The 18,610-nt window shown below is 42.7% G+C and overlaps 1 protein-coding gene across 1 annotated transcript; it reads right to left on the reverse strand.

The window, feature by feature from the left end:
• Nucleotides 1–8,375: 8,375 nt before the first annotated feature.
• PDK4 (pyruvate dehydrogenase kinase 4) lies at nt 8,376–17,958 on the reverse strand. The gene is made up of 11 exons (XM_027910779.1): nt 17,745–17,958; nt 16,889–17,030; nt 15,784–15,855; nt 15,017–15,201; nt 14,514–14,603; nt 13,924–14,001; nt 13,213–13,289; nt 12,447–12,545; nt 12,040–12,150; nt 11,215–11,328; nt 8,376–10,204 (listed from the first exon to the last, which is right to left on the reverse strand). Exons 1-11 carry the CDS (start codon nt 17,890–17,892, stop codon nt 10,061–10,063), a joined length of 1,260 nt encoding a protein of 419 aa, XP_027766580.1. The 5' UTR covers nt 17,893–17,958; the 3' UTR covers nt 8,376–10,060.
• Nucleotides 17,959–18,610: the final 652 nt, after the last annotated feature.

Raw genomic sequence — 18,610 nt, forward strand, 5'->3', positions numbered from 1 at the left:
AGACAATTCTGGTTGAGAATAGGGATCTTGAATGTTATTATAGCACGAGACTCCATTTGGTCACAGTCAGTGCTCCTGTATGCCCTTCCCCCTCAGGCACTCTCAAAGGCCTGTCCCTGGCGTGAAGGATTCATAAGCCACCAGTGTGGGCTGCAGACCCTCTGTGGAGAGCAACTTCCTGCTGCAGTGACTGCAAGTTCAAGGCAAACCCAAGCATTTTCTCCTGCACTTGTCCTCAGGGGTAGCTGAGGACTCTCAGGGGAACCTTAACAATGGGCAAATACACAGATGCATATACAACCCCAGGCAGGCATGTGGCATTCATAAGCTTGGATGGAGGCACCTGAGAGACCCTGACACAGCTGCAGATCACAGAGGTCTCTGTAACCCAGTTCTCACCTTCTTTTCTTTCTGACTGTTTGAAGCTCCACTGGTACCTGACATGTTATGCTGTGACCATCATGGTCCCCTCTCACGGGGCACCTGACACAGCACCTCCATGCTTCACAGTTACACCTGAGTTACACCTTTGGTGTCCCTTTAAGCTTTGACAGGGGTTGCATCCTGCCTGTAGAAGATCAAGAAGGAGGACTCCTTTATCAGCTGACTGGGGTACACCATCCACTGTTGCTTGGATATGCTGTGAGTGTGAGAGGGTTTGATATCCAATGGCACTGAGTTCTACCTGATTGCTGGCACCAGGTTGAGCACAGGGAGAGTTGCCCTTTCCAACCTGGGGCAGGGAGAGCAGCAGAGAGGCAACCCTGGCTGCCCTTCAGTTTCAGGTGACCTGGGTGCACCGGTGAGATGGTAGAGAAGTGGCTCCAGGGAGGCAGGAGCAAACTGCAGGCAGTACCTGGAACAGACTTAAACATGGGCTTGGACTTTGACGCAGCTCCTTCCAGCAGCCTGGAAAGGGAGGGAGAGCAGTGGCGTGATCAGCCTGGGCGGCTCTCGCTGACTCGACATAAACATGTTTTTAAGCTCCTGGTGCAGCCAGCAGGGAACAAACTGTCCCTGTGAGTTCCCTGCCTCTGGCTCGGGAGGCTGCCAGAACAACGCCCAGAGGCACCACTGCTTCCCGTGGCCTCCAGTCCCGGCTGAAGCAGGCTGTGCTGTACACTCAGTGTTTGTCCTTATAAAAAGAAAGGGAAAATAAATGGATGGAAAGCTGTAAGCAGAACAAAAGATCCAGCAGCTAGGAACTGAACATCAGCTATGCATTTCCTGAAGGGTATTTTAAAGGTTTATAATCGTTCCCTTCTTATTTACAGGTTTTTGTCCTTTTATCTAACACTAGCTGCCAGTCTGCCCTCTGCTTAAACCAAGCTATTCATGTCCAAGTGTCTGGAGCTCCACTGACTATGGGAGGCAAGCTTCGCTTTTTCAGGCTCTCAGCCCAAAACAGCTGGAATAATCTTCCAGCCATATTGAAGCAGGCCCTCACATTGTTTGGGGTTTGGACAATCTTAATCCTTTTTTTTTTTTTTTTTTTTTTAAAAAAGCCTCAGCTGTGTGAAATGAGCACAAGCTGTGGCTAGTCACTGTGGTGTGCTATTAAAGAGTCCTGTCCTTCTGTCTCCAGACATGGGCAAAACCCCTTTATCCCAGCTGGGCTCTAGGTGGCCAGGGACACAAGGACAAACTGCCTACTTTGAAGAACAGGGTCACATTTATACCTCAGAGACAATGACTACTCTGCACCTAGACTTCCCCAGCATGAACCTAGGCTTTTGGTCTCACCTGACTTGAATAGAAAGGGTGAGAGCTAACCTCCCTCTGGTCTGGGGTGTTTGGGGCTCAAGGTTTTCCAATAAGTTTTCAGGGGCTGCACTGCATCAGATAAGGGGGATGGGCTGAAGCAAGAGCTGTCAGCCATTTCAGTGCATTTAAGTTGGCCATATGTGCATACACGTTTCTGTTCAACATATCTTGAAGGTCTAAATATATTTCACATAATTCTCCTCCTCCTCTATGTGTGACACTTGATAAATTCCTCAGGTACAAGGTGTGCCATCTTGCAGACCTCATGGGAGGTAATACAGTGAGGCTGGTCTCTCGTCTGGTCTTGCACTCTGAAGTAGTTAAAAATTAGTTTGATTGCTGACTCCTAGAGACTTTCAGGGTTGTATGTGTCTCTTCTACAGATCAGGAGCTGAGATCAGCAGCTCAAACCATTTTGGCTTTGCCCACAATTCACAGGTGTCAACAGGAAGCGTGCCACAAATTTCAGTGGATGAGATGTGAGGTCTAAGGTTGAATTACTACTACTCTAATATCTATCATTTACATTGGTTACTATGTTGATTCCACATTAGATTATATTCTTTTATTGATTGAAAATGTTATCATATATTAGAAACAAGTTACAGAAAAGAGAAGTGAATACATCAGCAGTTCCAGACATTTATAGACAACCACTGATTCATCACATATATTCTGTATTCCATATCCATACTCTATTTAGATAAGAACAACTGAATAATTGCTTCTGAATCTTATAACAACAAAAAAACCCTTCTATAAGCGAAATCTTATAATTTTTCTAGAAATGCTTACACTATTTTAAAACCCCAAATCTTCCAGTGTTAACATACTTCAAAGAAGTGCTGAAAAACATTTATTTTACCCTTTCATTGTCAACAGCTTTGCTGGAATCTTCATCTGTTCTAAAGAAATTCAATAGCCCCCTTCTGAAACAACATGCTGTTGAGAATAGACCTTCTCCACCAAAACTCTCATTTCCCAAGGCAGTGGATGTGTTCATTCCTGAGAAGAACTGGGAGGATCTGCAGTTCTTTTCTGCTCTGTTTGACTGCTATAGTGCAGTTTTAAAGGAAAGACACATCCTCTCCCTTAACATCAATACTCATAGGTGAGGAATATCATTCTGCTGCAGAGCAAAGGAGAAGGCAAGGACTATTCATTGGAGAGGGATGAAAACATCTCTTTTGGGCAGCTCTGAATACAAATTTCTGTAACACAATTTCCAAGGTATGCCTGCATCAATTTATGGCACTCCAGTGAATAGTTTTGCCATTGTTCCAGCTGTTAGTACATGGATGTTGTCATCCGAAAGACAGAAGCCTGGAAATACGCGAAAGCTGTTATGATTTTTTTTTTTCAAGTGAACTGATCATCCAGTGGGCTCAAGAAATCATCAAAAGCTTTTGGGGGTGTGATATGCCTCTGAAGCACAGTTCCCATCCTTCAGCTACAGAAGATAGGCTCAGAGGATGGAGAGCCAGGCACCAGCAGCAGGACTAGGAAGAAGAGAGGAATAGCAAGGCAAGGCTATGGAGGCAAAGCACAGGAAGGTATTTGGACCAGCAGAAGACTTCTGGGCATCCACACTAATAACATGAATCGTGAAAACTTAAGAATGTCCCTGGTCAGAGTTTGAAAATGAAATTTTCTTCATTGTGTATTTATGTTAGACCTGAGGCAAAGCTGATTAGAAGCAAGAGAAAGTTGTCCAGTGAGATCAGAAGGTTTTATAACAGGTCCTAACTAAGCAGAAAGAAGTGCTTTTGTGTCAACACAAACATAGTTTTATGCCTGAGCAAACAGCTTCCTGTGGTCTGTGAAGCAATGACACGTACCTGGTAATACTGAGAGTTGTCCAAACCAGCTGATCCACCCCTGCGTGAAGGTTGAATTCCACCAGTAATACCCTTTGTAAGCAGGGCCTTGACTCTGGGTCGCCAATACCCTTTGCAATGCACGTTTACTAACAGTGCTGCTTGCCACAGTGATTGGAGGAGAGGACAAGTAGCTCTGGCAGGTATTCCAGCCTGTCTCCCAATTAATTGGTTAAAAATCAACCAGGACTGTTGTAGGCAGTAAAGCTGCTAGGAAAAGAGAAAAACACTCAAAAAAAGAGCTTTCAGTGCATCTGATATGCCTCGTGGTATTTAACAATCAGCATCAGTTACGATTAGGTCTAATTTTCCATAAAAGTTCCACCAAGTAATTGGTATTTGGATGTCCTGGGGATAGTAAGCATGGCTCAGAGCTCTCCAGCAGCACCACTGCCCTGTGGACTGCAGACTGATGAGCCTCATGCTGTCTCCTATGGTCACGTGACACTAGGACCAACCCCAAATCCAGACAGATCAGCAATGCCTGTAATGACAAGCTGCACAGAGGCAGCTCCAGGCTGACACAGTTTCTGCCAGCAGCCAGTTCATCTGCAATGATCCCATTGGCATTTGCTGCAGTATAAATATTGTCTGGGATTTTCCATTATCTATCCACTCTGACCAGCAATGACACAGCAGTGATGCCATTTTGAGCTCTGTATTTCCAGTTTCCCACAAACACAAAAATCTAGTAAGGGAAACTGAGTCATTTACCTAAACATAAACTTTCAGTGATATTTTAGAAACCCAGGAGTGTCCATAAATGTATTTGCATGGGACTGGCAGGCATGACAAAGGACCTGTGAAGGACCTCTGGTCTTCCAGAGTGAGAGATGAGAGACAGGCAGAGTACTTCAGGCTTCCTTATATAGCACCAGGTATCTATTTTTAGGTAACTGAATTAGTTGGGAGTCAGCTCACATCTGATGCCATCTGAACACGGGTGCCTGCATGTGCCCCAGATGCCTGGGGTCCCATTACAGTCTGTGGAATTCTGCCATTTAAGACAGGATCACTACTCAGACACCAGAAGCAGGTGTCTGCTTTGGAAGAAGCTGATACTTTCTGGGGTCCTCTGGACATATTGACAGTGGTCATAGGGAGCTTTGATACGCAACTCAGTCTCAGCACACACACTGAGACCTGTACACGGTATCATGGTAAGGTGTTGTACTTGATGTGCCAAGTCCCATGCCAAGGTTCTTGGGTTTCAGGCCTAGTCCACTACTGTGAGAAAGTATAGAAAACCCAATCTATAAACAGCAATGAAAATTGTTTGTTTGTTTGTTTTACTTGATTGTCTTATTTGAGTCTTGCAGACAGGGCATATCCAGATTAATGTAACCTAAAGTATGCCTGTCCTAAACTAGAAACTCTGTCACCTTACAGGAGGATGCTCTGAAGCCCCAAATAGTGGGATTGGTGGTCATTCCTTTGGCTGTATTTCCTGCATCACTATTTTGTCTGGGTTTTCAAATGGAGATCACTCCAGGAGGGCAGCACGAGGATCATTCCTCGAGGCCGTCCCCCTCACACAGCAGGGAATCAGATAGGTCCTTTCTTTTCTTGCCTCTTCCTGCTAGGAACTGCAAAGCAAGAGAGTGACACAGGGAAATATGTGCTAATTCTACATGGGTCAATTTGTTGCACTCTGTTTTGGTTTTCTTTCGTAACTGTGGAAGAAATATCGAGGAGAGTTTGTGAGAAGCAGCTCCTGATACCCCATACACATTTTTCTGCTTATATAAAAATCTTATATTATTGAGGGGCCTCAGGCTATTCTGAAAGCCCAGGACTGTATTCCAGCTGTGCCACCCGACATTCAAGACTGAGAGGAAGAATTAAGACTGCCCATGGGGTATTTCTGCCCTTTCCTCCCTTTGAGATGCAGGAAGAGAAGCAGGACTGATTGAAGCTACCTGCCTGCATGTCCTGTTTTTCTCTTTGCTGACTGTGAGGAGGAGCAGCATTTGGCTAGGTGCTGAGTCAGTCATTCTGTCTTGAACGTGAATGCAAGCATAGACATGCAAAGCCACCTTAGGGCCTCTAATACAGGATCAGGACATAGGCATCTAAAATTGTGTTGTCAGTTTTTGGGAAGTACAAACCCAAAGATGTTAACCCAGAAGTTTGCCCCTTCCTCTTCACTGTCCCCACCTCCAAAAAGTAGCTGAGCCAAGCCATCATGAACTGTCAAGTTCTACCTCCCATTTGCCAAAACTGCTCAAGAATTTAAGGGAAGAAAATTCTGGGGTATTATACCTGATCTTCTTAAGTCATCATTGCTACCATAAAGGGGAAAAAAATATTTTTCCAGTCCAGTAGTGCTTCTTATCAAAGGTAGCAAAGCTTATTTTGTAATAACGCTTTGGGAAGGACATTATTGCATGCTAAGGGCGAAGTCTAGTGGATTTAAAAACTTGGTTAAGTGATAGGAAAAAGATGATAATGAACAACTGCGTATGAAGGCTTCAAGGATATTAATCTGGATGTGTTCCCAAGGCACCAGTAACACAATCAGTGTACACTCTTTAGCTAGTGATCTGGAAGATCAAACACAGGGTGCTTTGGCGTGGTTTCTGTTGACATGAGGAAACTGGCTGTGTAAGGTCCTGATCAGGGAGCAAAGGGCAAAAGTGCAACATCTGTTTACCTCCCGTGAAACCAGAACTGTTCAGCCGTGGGTAAACCCGTTCATGTCAGTGACCCCCCGGTAGCAGCAAGCCAGGCCCCACACAGCTTTGCTGAACCAGGAGCTGGTGTGCGGCCTCTGTTAGTCACTGAGTTTGTGTGGGAGAAGGAAAAAATAACCACATTTCTCCTTCTGGACTGCTGGAGCTTGGCTGGGACTCATAGCCTGTGCACAGCGAGCTGTGGAGAGACCTGGGCGTGCTGAGGCCACTTTTCAACATGGAGCTGCACAGCAGCTTGAGTGCATCCTGCTGCACTGCAGCATCCCGGCTACCGAGCCTGCCATGGGCAAGGTACAGAGTGCATGTGTATGTACTTCTGCTTGGAAAAACCTGAGGGGAAATGTGCTAGTCCTGTCTTAAGAGACTGCAGGACAGTGAAAACACAATGGGTATTTTTGTTGTTGGTTTCCTTTTGTTTTCCACATAAGTTTATTGAAGTCCTGGTGTACTTTAGTTCTGGGTTGTTTCTCCCAGCACACCTGGCATACTGATATATGTCAGAGTGGTACATTTCTGAAAATGCAAAAAATATACACCACCTGATCTGCTTCTGTGGCATTACAATTAGAAAAACCTTAAGGTAACATCCACTTTTATAAGAACAGCAAACTCAGCACACAAGGCTGTCACTTATAGGCTTACTGCCAGGCACCCAGAGTCAGGCTGGTTTTCACCTCTACTCTTTCAGGTAAAGCATACATGCATTTTTAGTTACTCTGTCTTCTTAAAATTAAGGAAAATGGAGGATGGTCCCAAGCCAACACAAGTCTGCTAAAGTACCAGTTGTACAAAACTATTCTATCATGTCACAGTTTGATCCATCTGCTCACTACCATTTTCTCACTTTACAGTTATTAAGAGTCAGCTGTCCCATTGCTTCAGAGCTGAAAGACAGGCTTCCATTTAGTCTGTGGGAAAACTTGTTTGTTAAATATAGACTCAATGATGGATGCCTTTTTTATATAAAACTAAAACTAGTGGTGAATTTTCGTATTCTTTAGAGCTGAACAAAACATAACTACTTAAGAGCATAGAACATGCACTGATGAAGGATTCCCAGTTCTCATCTCTGAAGATGGATACTGTCCTAATCAGAAAGAGTTAAGATGATGCATAAGGTGATGCAGTAATTTTAGGCACAATGTAACCTTGTAACAGATGAATTAAGCATAAGCAGATCAGTTTCAGTGTTTTCTCTCCCCTGCTGTATCTGATACAATTGTTTTGCTCAACTTGATTTTATAAGACTTCAAAAAGGCCCTTGTCTGGGGCCTCCCAGCCTGCGCTATGATCTGAGAAGTGCTTGTTGCACTAGTCTTCTTAGAAAATAAAGATTCTAGACAACCATTGATTAAAAATATTTTATTATAAAATTATTTCATCATCTACATCCAGGTAAAAGACTGAAAACTACAGCTCTACTTTCAGAATAAAAATTCAGTGAATGCTGGAAAAGGTGCTGTATTATCTAGGTAGATAGACCTAATTCATAATACTGCAGAGATTCCACATGGGTTTCTTAAGTGCTATACAAACCTCTGTCTGCATCATGAATGTGTTGTGCAGCTTCACTCTGCAAACAAAATTACAGACATTTCTGCAGCACCCACGTGCCTCAGCTGCTTTTAAACAGAAATTACAACTCCTACCTGGAGCAGCTGCAGCTATGTTACAGGTGTACCATGATATCACAACTCATATTCAAGCATTACTGGGTGCAAACAGAAAGGTATAAATTGTGTTTACTTGACAACAGTAAATACCTAGGTATGTGTTTGTGACCTTGTATTCTATACAAAATCAACAAATACTCAAATATATTATGGCAGTGAAGACAGCTTTTTCACACCTGTATACTCTAGACAAAGATATTGCCTTTTTACAAAGCATTTCATTCACTGAGCTGAGCTCAGATACATGATCTGGTCACCTTTGGTGACTGCAGCTTATTCACCAGGATAAAGACAGCCTAGATGCAGTACTAAAGGAATAATGCTCAGTAGTTACCACCAATACATATAAATTTAGTTTTTGAAAGAAATGAAGCATATCAGACCACTATTTTTGATTGAAAAATCTATCCCAACAGGACTTTTAGAAAACAAAAGCAGTTCCATTCTTCTCTCATTCCTATCAAAAACATTTTAGATTCACAGTAGAGTATGGAGTGGCTTTCTTTCCAATAAATACAAATCTGTTACAGAAAACTCTCATACAACTGAGCAGGATGCTTTACTTTACTTGCAACTCCTTGCAAAGGATCACATACACCTGAGATAATATGCTAATTAGTAAAAAAAGTTCAAGTAATATTATACAGCCCTGATGAACTTTAGACTGGCCATCTTGGTAATAGCTAAACATCTGTTGTTAAGTTTACTTTGCTTACAGAAGTGAAAATGCACAAAGATGTGCGAGGAAGAATCTTACTGAGAACAGAATACTTTCCCAACAACCCTCTCCCACTGGCACTGTTCCTCTGGGAATTCCCCCTATTTTGCTGTTAATAAAAGCTATTCTATAGTTTTCAGTGCTGCTTGCATTTTGAAACCTCATTTCCTAAGCCATTTCCATTGCAATCAACCATTCTTAGAACAAATTTATAGTTTCAACACCACTCCTGAAAACTTCTCAAACAGACCTTCAGTGCTCATCACAGCCTTCAGGGTACAGATTCCCCATGTACCTTTTTGAGCTAGCGTGGTCCAAAACAAATTTGACAAAGACAATTGGCAGATTTCGGTTTAGTGTACTGAGCCACTAATCTTCTAAGAGCACAACAAAATGAAAACACAAAACCGTGTTTTAAACATGCTGTTTTCCACAACATGCTTACACAATATAGATCACAAAACCTTTCTGTTCAACCTGTATATCTGACTTCAGTTCTTGGAAAATCCTATCTGACTTGGCACGTGCTCTCCAGAGTACATGGATGTAGGCTAGATGCACACTAATCTTAAAGCTGGTATAACCAAGTACCTCCCCGTTTCTTTCCAGCACCTTTCTAAAATACCCTGACTTTCTTCTTAATTACCTTATGCATAGAAGCCTTACTTGGCTGGTTTTCCATGAACAGCTTAATATAAAAAAATCTAGCAAAGTAACTCACAGAGCAAGGCTTCACATAAGAATGGAATACTTTTTTTAAAAATGGGACTTCCTTATATATGGAAAACACTTTCTCCCTACTTCCCAGGACTCCCTCCTTTCCAGTCGGGCTGTATTTGAATGCTGTTTGTATCTTGCTACAAGACTGCCATATTAGGTAGATCTTTTCTAAATGTTACAATTATAGCTTTAAAGTACAGGTGTTATCTGCCTACCTGAGAAGTTCTGTAATAAGATAAACTGCTGATAACTATTCTAGGAGAAAAATACGAATCAGCATATTTATCTGTTTATCAGTATTCAGAATTCAAGCATTAAACAGGACTTAAAAATTGCACACCTCTATCACACCAAGTCTTTGATCATAAAAAAAAAAGTCTGATTTTCCTCTACGCAGCGATCTTTAAAGACATATGTGCTCCTATTTTCCTCGTTCTGAAGTTCACAGCAAGACTTCACATTCAGTGCACACAGCCTAGGTGACAACATCCTTATCTTCTTTCTCCTCTGTCAGTCCTGAAACTTGCTTGTTTGGAGGTAGATGAATACTTCCAAACGCTGCTCTCTTTGAGAAGCCAGCTTGATCCCCTTGGGTTCCTGGACACCAACTTCTCTTCAGAAAGCTGCACTCTGTTTTGATACATTCTTTGGGTCTTTGCTTGGGACACACCAGTCATCCGCCTCTGAGGTAGCCTGGTAATGCTTAGAAGCTGATTTATTAAAAACTGGGAGTTTTTCTATTGAGTCTGTTGATAAGGCCTAAAGTCAAGAAGGAAGAAGTTACTTGTTTCCACCTCTCAATAATGCCACTTTGCAAAAATTCATGCAGTATGCTTAAAGTGTTAAGCCAATGACACTACAAACCAGTTATTTACAGAAGTATTTCTACAATAGATGCCGTAGTTAATGTGCTTTGATATCTATTCTTGTTTTGAATAATTTAGTGGGGCAAATGTATTAACATGGAATCCTATTTATGCATTTTTATAGGCCTTTAGCATTACCTCCTAACATGTTTTCAAGATAGTCCAGGAATGCATGTATGAGAACTTTGATTTACCAAATTCCAGAGCAGTAGAACAGATATGTTCTTTCCCTACTTCCATATTTTGCAAACAACAAAAAAACTCCTATCCTATTAGGAAGTTGCTGAATAGAAATGTTAGATATATTAATACATATAGCTGAACTGTCTCTTCCTCTTGTACTACTGCTCTGGTTGTGCTTCAGTGTGCTCAGAACTATGTTCTTAATTTACTGGAAGAAATTCTAAGAAAGTTTTTTCCTGTGTGTGAGCACAGAAAGTAGAAAAGAACATGTAGTCCTGTTTGCAGGTTGCTTATAAAAACAGTAGTGCATGTTATATGCCTGGTGTTCAAGATTACTGATGTCTGGATCCCATATATGGGCTATATGGCAACTGTTGAACAGCACCAGTTCAAGGATTTAGTTTATGCAAACTTTCTGGTTGTCACAGAGTAAAGAAATAAGATCTGTAGCTCACACCCTGACTTCATTCTCTTCCAGTACTTTGTACTCCATGAACAAGTGGAGAACATCTTAACACAATCTGAAAACTAACAGGGCTCTCACTACTAGTTTTTCAAGTAGACTACTTAAAGCCAAATGACCTTTTTATTCTACCTACCAGTTACTGTTATTTCTTTAGAAAAAACCAAGAGCTACTCAAGAGCAAAGAATTTGTTTACCTTAAAATGATAGTGAGTAGTTACCTCACTGCATTAATTTAACTAAATCAAAATACATACCTTCAAGTAGATAATAGCATCTGTTCCATAACCACATAGGGAGTAGAGATTCAGATCTCCTTGAAAGTATTTAGCATACAGACGTGATATTGGCAAGCCATACCCAAAGCCAGCCTGAAAATAAAGTATAAGATACAATTAATTATTTTTTTTCCTATCTCTTACGGCTTAAAGTCAAATAGCTGGAAAGTCTTCAGAGATTTTAAACTGCTAGAAGTCCTCTTCTCTTAAAACTAAACATAAATCTCTAATAAGCTTCATATGGAATACTGAAACTGACAATTAAAAAAAACAAACCCACAAGAAAATAAATCTCCATGGAAAATAAATCTTCATGGAAGAGGGAGAGTTAAAATATAACTTTTACACAGTACATTTCTACATTTTTCCTCCTCTGTTTTTGCTAGTACAGCTTGATTAGTAAAAGCAGCTTGTTACTGGGAGATAAACATTAGTCTAAAAGCCTGTTCCAGTTGTGCTTGCCTCCATAAAGACAGCATAATTTACAGTAAATTTGAGAATTGAATAAGAAGTGAAGACCAAGTTAATAAGTGTCATTGGGATGTAAGGGAAAAAGAAAAGGAGGGGGGATTTAGATTCAGGTTGTAGTGTTCTTCGTTTACACCTTTAAAAGCATATTTCTATCCACTAAGCTAGATGTTAAAATTCTTTTTCAGTAAGTGTTACTTAATACTTATGAGGCTTAATAATCTTTGCATACCCCATAACGCAGCAGGGTGGACAAAGTGTTTCATTATTATCCCACCAACCTGTCCAACACTTACAGCCACCTTATTACCAATGTGAGTATTGAAAATATCTTACAAAAGGAGTATTTCGAGCATCATCCATATTGGGCCTTGGTGCTGTGGAATACATGTAGCTGAACAGCCGTTCAATTTTCCTTACTGGAACACCACCTCCTCTGTCTGAGATCTGATTTAAGAGAGAATGAAGTTAACACCAATCATGTACTAAGAATAGTATTTAAAATGCTGTTATTTGAACACACCTTTCCAATAGTCATGAACACAAACATTTGTTTTGCAGCATATTATTTTACAGTTAGATAACTGTGCTACATGGAGGCTATCAACAGAATGCTCATATGCTCCCTCATGGTATCTTTGATCTGTTGTCAGAGGCCAGAAGATCTTTTAATAGAATTTGCTGCAGCAAATGTAACCATAAAGACCACATTAAGTCCATATTGCAGTAGGCCAACAAAATACCTTGATTGCCAAGTCTTCTTTTCCTAGAACAACTGTCACTTCAATTGGAGAAAGGGTTGGACTGTTTTCTTGGAATTCAACAGTTGCCCTCATTGAATTCTGTGGAAAAGAATGTTACCATTATCAGAGGCTGCTGAATTCATGCACTTCAAACCATACCCCTGTCATGTAGAGGCTGAGCACAGTTACCCTCTACTCCTACCAGACACTTACCATTTTAACATAAGAAGAGCGCAGGAGGTCTCACACCTAGAAATGTCTACGCATAGCTAAGACACTTCTGCATGTGAAAGATTACTGTTCCTGCCCTAAAGTCAGCAGGCTTCCAGAGAAGAGCAAAGGTCAGTTGCTAGAGGCTGCCAGGCTTCTGCACCCCATGTTGGCAGCATTCCTGTTCAGTCCTATTCACAACTTCTAGATGTATTGGCCACTCCACAGAAAAGGCACCACAGCAAACCTGCATTACAGTTGTAATCTCTAAAAGCAGAAGGCTTGTGGTGGTCACAATCCCATATCCCGCTTTCACACTCTCTTGCCCTTTTACTCTGTCCCATTTACCATCACACAAAAGGGTTCAAATGCTCTCCTATAAACTGCAATCATTCCTTTCCCAACTGCCAACACTATTTCCCCAAATAGGAAAACCTTTGAGATCTCACTGTCCTACACAAAACCTTATTACTTCATTCAAATCTAGCTAGAGGTTTTAAGTATTGATGCTCCAGCTCAGACTACTAAGGGAAGAAAAGAGTTTTTACTGACATACCTTAAAGAGCTCAAAAAGCATGTGGAAAAGATGAGATGGAACATATACAATGTTAATTGGCTCTCCTGGAGCTTTTCCTAGAGGAAGGGAAAAACAAAAATAAGAGTTAAAAGGGCAATGACATTTTTCTGTATTGTATCTAAATTTTACAATAAGCAAGTTGCCAAAACAAACCAGAAAATATATCAAGTTTCATTTTTGGTTTCCCTTCTTACAAAATGGGCAAACAACTTTAGGCATTCATAAGTGTTTAGACTGCAATCACCACTTGCTTAATCATCACAGTTTCTTTTCAAATAAACAAAACAAAAAAACCAACCAAGTATTAACTCCCTTTTGTAAATAAAGGATTTCAAACATTAAGCAGACTGCTGAAATCAGACAGATGCAGGCACTTAGACCAGAACCAGCATTTCAGTCAGCAGTTCCTCACCCCAGATATAGAGCTCCTCTCTAGCAATAGGTTTCTCTCACTTTTCTCAAATTCGTAAATGGTACCTCAGAAAATCTAGTGTCTGTATATTTGGATATATTAACATCTAACACAAGAGATTAAGTGAGGTGCCCATAATAGAAAATGAAGAGGAACTTGGCCAAGTTGAATCAACTGGTATCTACCATTAAGGTTACAGAATTGGGAGCCTTTTGATTCAGTAAGAGCAGCAGGTTTGGCTACTGATGGAAAGGCAGTTATAAAAGCTCTCGTCTTACCGTTCACTTGAGTAAGTTTCAGTTCGGGAGATGTTAAGTAATACTGGTCACACAACAACTTCGAACTTTCATAAGCATCTGAAATATTTATTAAACATGTGAAATGTAATGGTTTATTTTTAATGCTCGGCAAAATCCAGTTTGTGACCACATTAGTTGCTGAAGTGTTACAGAGTCTAAGACTGTGTCTCGAGGGAATGATAACACTGTATCCACTCTATGCATTAAAACCTGAGAACAAATGGGCAACTACAGCAGCAAAAGAAAATCTTCATACAACTGGATAATTGTGTAGAACTGATGCATCTGTTATCTATCAGTAGATAAGACCAACCTCAACACCTCAGACAACTTTAACTCCTACCTCATCACTTGCTGGAACCTTACTCCAACACATTTTTTACTGCTACTTTGGATTTAAAATTCTGGCCTATAAAAACTTGTGCTTTCAGCATAGATAGACTGCTTTCAGCCATTTCAGTAATAGCCAATCAGCATCCTATATAACACATGTTGGTTACCCAAACTGCTTGCAATCAAATACAAATAATGATCATGAAAAGAAATGTCAAGGATTTAAGAATACGTACCATTCACTACTTCAACAACATCACAGCAAGGATCAATACTTCCAATGTGTCTTGGGTGCCCCGAGCCAGATTTATCATCAAAAAGGAGAGCTGTTTGAGATGAAAATGATACTATAGTTAATCCCAAATACTGTATTATTAAAAAAGCCTAAAAAATTAGACTAATACAATGTGATCACAACATAAAATCATATAAAAGAATTAATGTTGTTTATGCCTTTTATGAGATAAAATGCTATCTACTGCCAGCAAACTATGTTGGTTTTTCTGTAGTTCAACATTTGAAGGTTTTTCAAGTGCAAAGAATTACATATCTACATATTCCACACTAGACTTATTACAATTAATCTGTACTCTAGAAAACAAGTTCTCATTACTTTAAATGATAGATTCAGTGTCACACAGAATTATCTTGGGCAGATCTCCAACAGTTTCAAGAAATGTTTACATTAACTTGTTACTCCTTAGGTTGAAGTTTTTCCTCAGATAAGATTTCTACTTACTGTGTTGGTTCATCAGCATCCTGGTAGAAATACGGCTCATGTAAAAACGATCCAAAAAATACTGGATGTTTTGATTGGTGACAGGATCTACTTTGAAAGTGTCTTTGTATTCAATTATTCCTTGTGCCATTGTAGGAACCACATCATGATGTCTGTTTCGGACTCTAATTAATGTATCTATAAAGCTAGGGCAAAAAGAAATCTTTTTAGAACATTATTCTGAGACTACATAGAGGCAAGCTTTGTACAATTAATCCAGCAGCAGCACAGGTAAGTGCTTAAGAGCCTTAATATTAAAATACAGTCTACTATTTTCATTCTTTTAAAAGTGATTCCTCACTGACTTAAATCAGGAGAGTTTAGTGTATATATTAGCCACAAATACAAAAGGTGTATATATTAGCCATGTCAAATTCACTGCCTGTTTATTCATTTATTAAGCAGATGAGAATGTGAGGAAGGGAAAAAGATCCCTAGCTGACATCTTGGAAAGAAGCAGGAATGTGACTTCACAGATAATTTTTGTTGATATTTCTGTGTCATGACAGTTCAAGGGGCAGTATGACCTTAAAACCAAGCTGCAGTGGGTCATATTTATTTGCAATATTGCTGAACATGATCAGAGATTTTAAAGCAGCTTGCTCTATGCAGAACACTTTATGCTAGATCTTCAATTTCAGCTCATGACAGCTCTCAGTCTAAAGTGACAATATTATGAAAAGTAGAATGTGAAGTAAAAAGTTCAAAGAAACAAATTAAAAGCTTACTCAGATAAGACTTTTTGGTCATCTGGGGTTTTCTGATGGAACTCAACCAGCTCCTTCAGACTTTGGATGTACCTATTAAAAAAAAAACACAGGGAATATACGCTATTCATTTAACTTTTCTTAACCTAGGAATGTGAAAAGTACTTTGCCTTGTTCACATTATTACTCTTAAAAAGTTAGTTAGGAGTTTGAAATGTCTTTGAAGTTTGAAGTATCTTTGAAGTGTCAAACTTCCACCTAACAGCGGAATGACAGATGGACACCTCTTGACTGCCTGAATCCTAGAAGTTCTAAAAGTCTTTTCTTGTGCCTGCCATGCAGAAAGGAATCTAAACCCTCACTTTAGATACATAGGATCACCTTAAAATTCTTGAGAAGAGACTTACTTCAAAAGAAGATCCAAATGACAATTCCTGACCAGGAAGTCACTTAAGCAAAATTTTTCCAAATCTGATCAGCTAAGTAGTTGAGCCTCTTGCACTAACATCTGACAGTCCTGACGCATACTACAAAGGCACAACTGTTTGCTATATTAAGAACAGTTTCTAGATCTCATTCTAATACTTCTGCCCTTTATGTCAGCCATCCTGGTAAACACTGCAACTGTGCCAGTAAACAAGGTTAAATCAGATTCAACGACTCTGTCAACTGCAGAGATTATGTTAATTGAATTCCACACACTTGCTGCACAGGTCAAGGCCTTGGAACAGAAGCTCTGTTAGTAATCTGAAAGAATGAAACAAGTACATAGCCTTCTTTCCCAATTTTATGTGGCTCTGAGGGTCTGTAATGCTATGTGAAAACAGAACATGTTTTCTTCTCTCCCTTCTTAAAGAATAAGAAGTGAGATTTACTCCAACAGCTATTTCAAACCGCAACACCACCACCCCCCCCATTTAAAGGTAACAATATAAACACATTGGTTTTCAACTTACTTTTAGTAAGTTAGAAAAGGACAGTGTGTAACAGCTTGCAATTCAGCTTTGATGAAGGTATTGCATTTCTAGTGTATTTTGTTAGGTCTTCTTCTATTCAAAAAAGTCTGACAACAAAGTTGTCAAAGCTGTGCTACTTTACAGGCTGAATTCAAGTAGTTCATACTTACCAGCTTCTTACTAATTGGACTGATGGAGTGCCCAGTAATTTATCAGGAAGAAGATCAATTTCTCTCAGTATGTTTGCAAACCTCACAGGAAGTTCTTGTCGCAAAAATGCAAAAGAAGTTCTCTCACATCCATTAGTCGAGCCTATGAATAAATCCAAGATAAAACTTTTGTTTAAGGAAGTTTCAAGACGCAACTACAAATTGCTGGCTCTTCACAGACTTCAGGATGCTGTTTATAGGACGACAAGGCACAGCGTATTCTTGGGAGGAATACCTGTACAGTTCCCGTGCAGACACGGGTCTTATCTGCAATCCTCTAAGAAGCATTCCAGCCTTTGTAAACATGAGCGTCACCCGTCTTCGGGGTGACGCCTGGCAGTGTCATGTGCCTATATGTCGGAGCGATAGTGGGATCTGGGAACAGCGCGTCCACTCCGCCGGGGCCGATGGCTCCTCCCGATACCGAGTGTGCGGGGCACGAACACGCCCCGCAGACCATTCACCTCTCGGCCTCCACGCCCCACGAGCACGGCCGAAACAGCGCTGTAGCGCATCCTCAGCTCCGATGGCGCACTCGGGTCACCACCGCCCGCCACCTGAGGCTGGGGGGTGGTCACCCCAGGGCCGGCAGGTCGCCGCCGGGGCTCGCTGGGCACCTGGGCCGGGGCGGCAGCCACCCCCGCTCGGGCTGAGCCTCCGGGCGAGGATCGCCGCCTTCTCCGGACCGCGCAGCGCCGTCCCTGCACCCCGTCCCGCCGCACCCCCGGGCTCGTCCCGCCGCGGGCAAATAAGCCCCCGAGCGCCGGGCTTGAGCCGCCCCTCCCCCAGACCCTCCCCTGCCCGTCCTGCCTCTCACCGAAGTCCAGCAACTGCTTGATGGAGAGAGGGGACGGGGAGAAGCGGGAAAACTGCTCCACCTCCTGCGGCAACCGGCCGCGGCTGGTGCCGGCGCTGGTGCCTGCCAGCGGGGCGGCGCTGCGCAGGGCGATCCGGGCGGCCTTCATCGCTGCCGGGGCGGCGGGTGGGTGGCAGGTGAGCGAGAGGTGTGTCGGTGACTCCGAGCCTGGCGCTGTCCCCGTGTCCCCTCGCCTGTGGCGCGGCGCTTCACGTGGCGCCTCTATTTACACTCGCAGGGGGCGGGGCTTCGACGGGCCGCGCCCCCGCCGGAGCGCCTCGTGACAGCGCTGGCGGGGTTCCCCTTTCCCCCGCCGTCCCGGGGCCCCGGGCGCCTCGCCATCCCCGCGGGGGCAGCGCTAGGGGCGGCGGGCTGGCCGGGGAGGCCGTGGGCGAGGCGCGGGGCCGGGCAGGCGGAGCGGGGGTCGCTGGCGCTGCCCGCCCGCACTGACCTTGTTTACCGGGCGAGGTCGGCGCGGGGCGGCCGTGCCAAGGCCCCGCCCCTCATTGGCTGCCGGGGGGCCCGGCCGTGGGCAGGAGCCAATGGGCGCCCGGGCCGCCAGAGCGCGCGGGCGTGTCAGGGCGTCATTGCCCGGCCTGGGGGCGCGGGGGTGGCAGGAGGGGGTCGTGTCTTTGCGCTCATAGGAGGGGGCGGGACGTGGATTACCGAGGGGGCAATGTCACGGGCGGCGCAGAGGCTACGTGGGTGTGCAAAGGGGGCAAAATCAGACCCCAGCCCGCAAGGTTCAGGTTGCTCACATGTAGGTCAGGGCTGTGACCTGGGTTAATAGAGACCAAACACCCCAGGACAGCTGTGCTGGTGACGCA

The sequence above is a fragment of the Empidonax traillii genome, unplaced genomic scaffold (genome assembly GCF_003031625.1).
Source record: "Empidonax traillii isolate 1590-97213 ecotype Southwest subspecies unplaced genomic scaffold, ASM303162v1 scaffold30:size3273891, whole genome shotgun sequence".
Classification (NCBI taxonomy): Eukaryota; Metazoa; Chordata; class Aves; order Passeriformes; family Tyrannidae; genus Empidonax; species Empidonax traillii.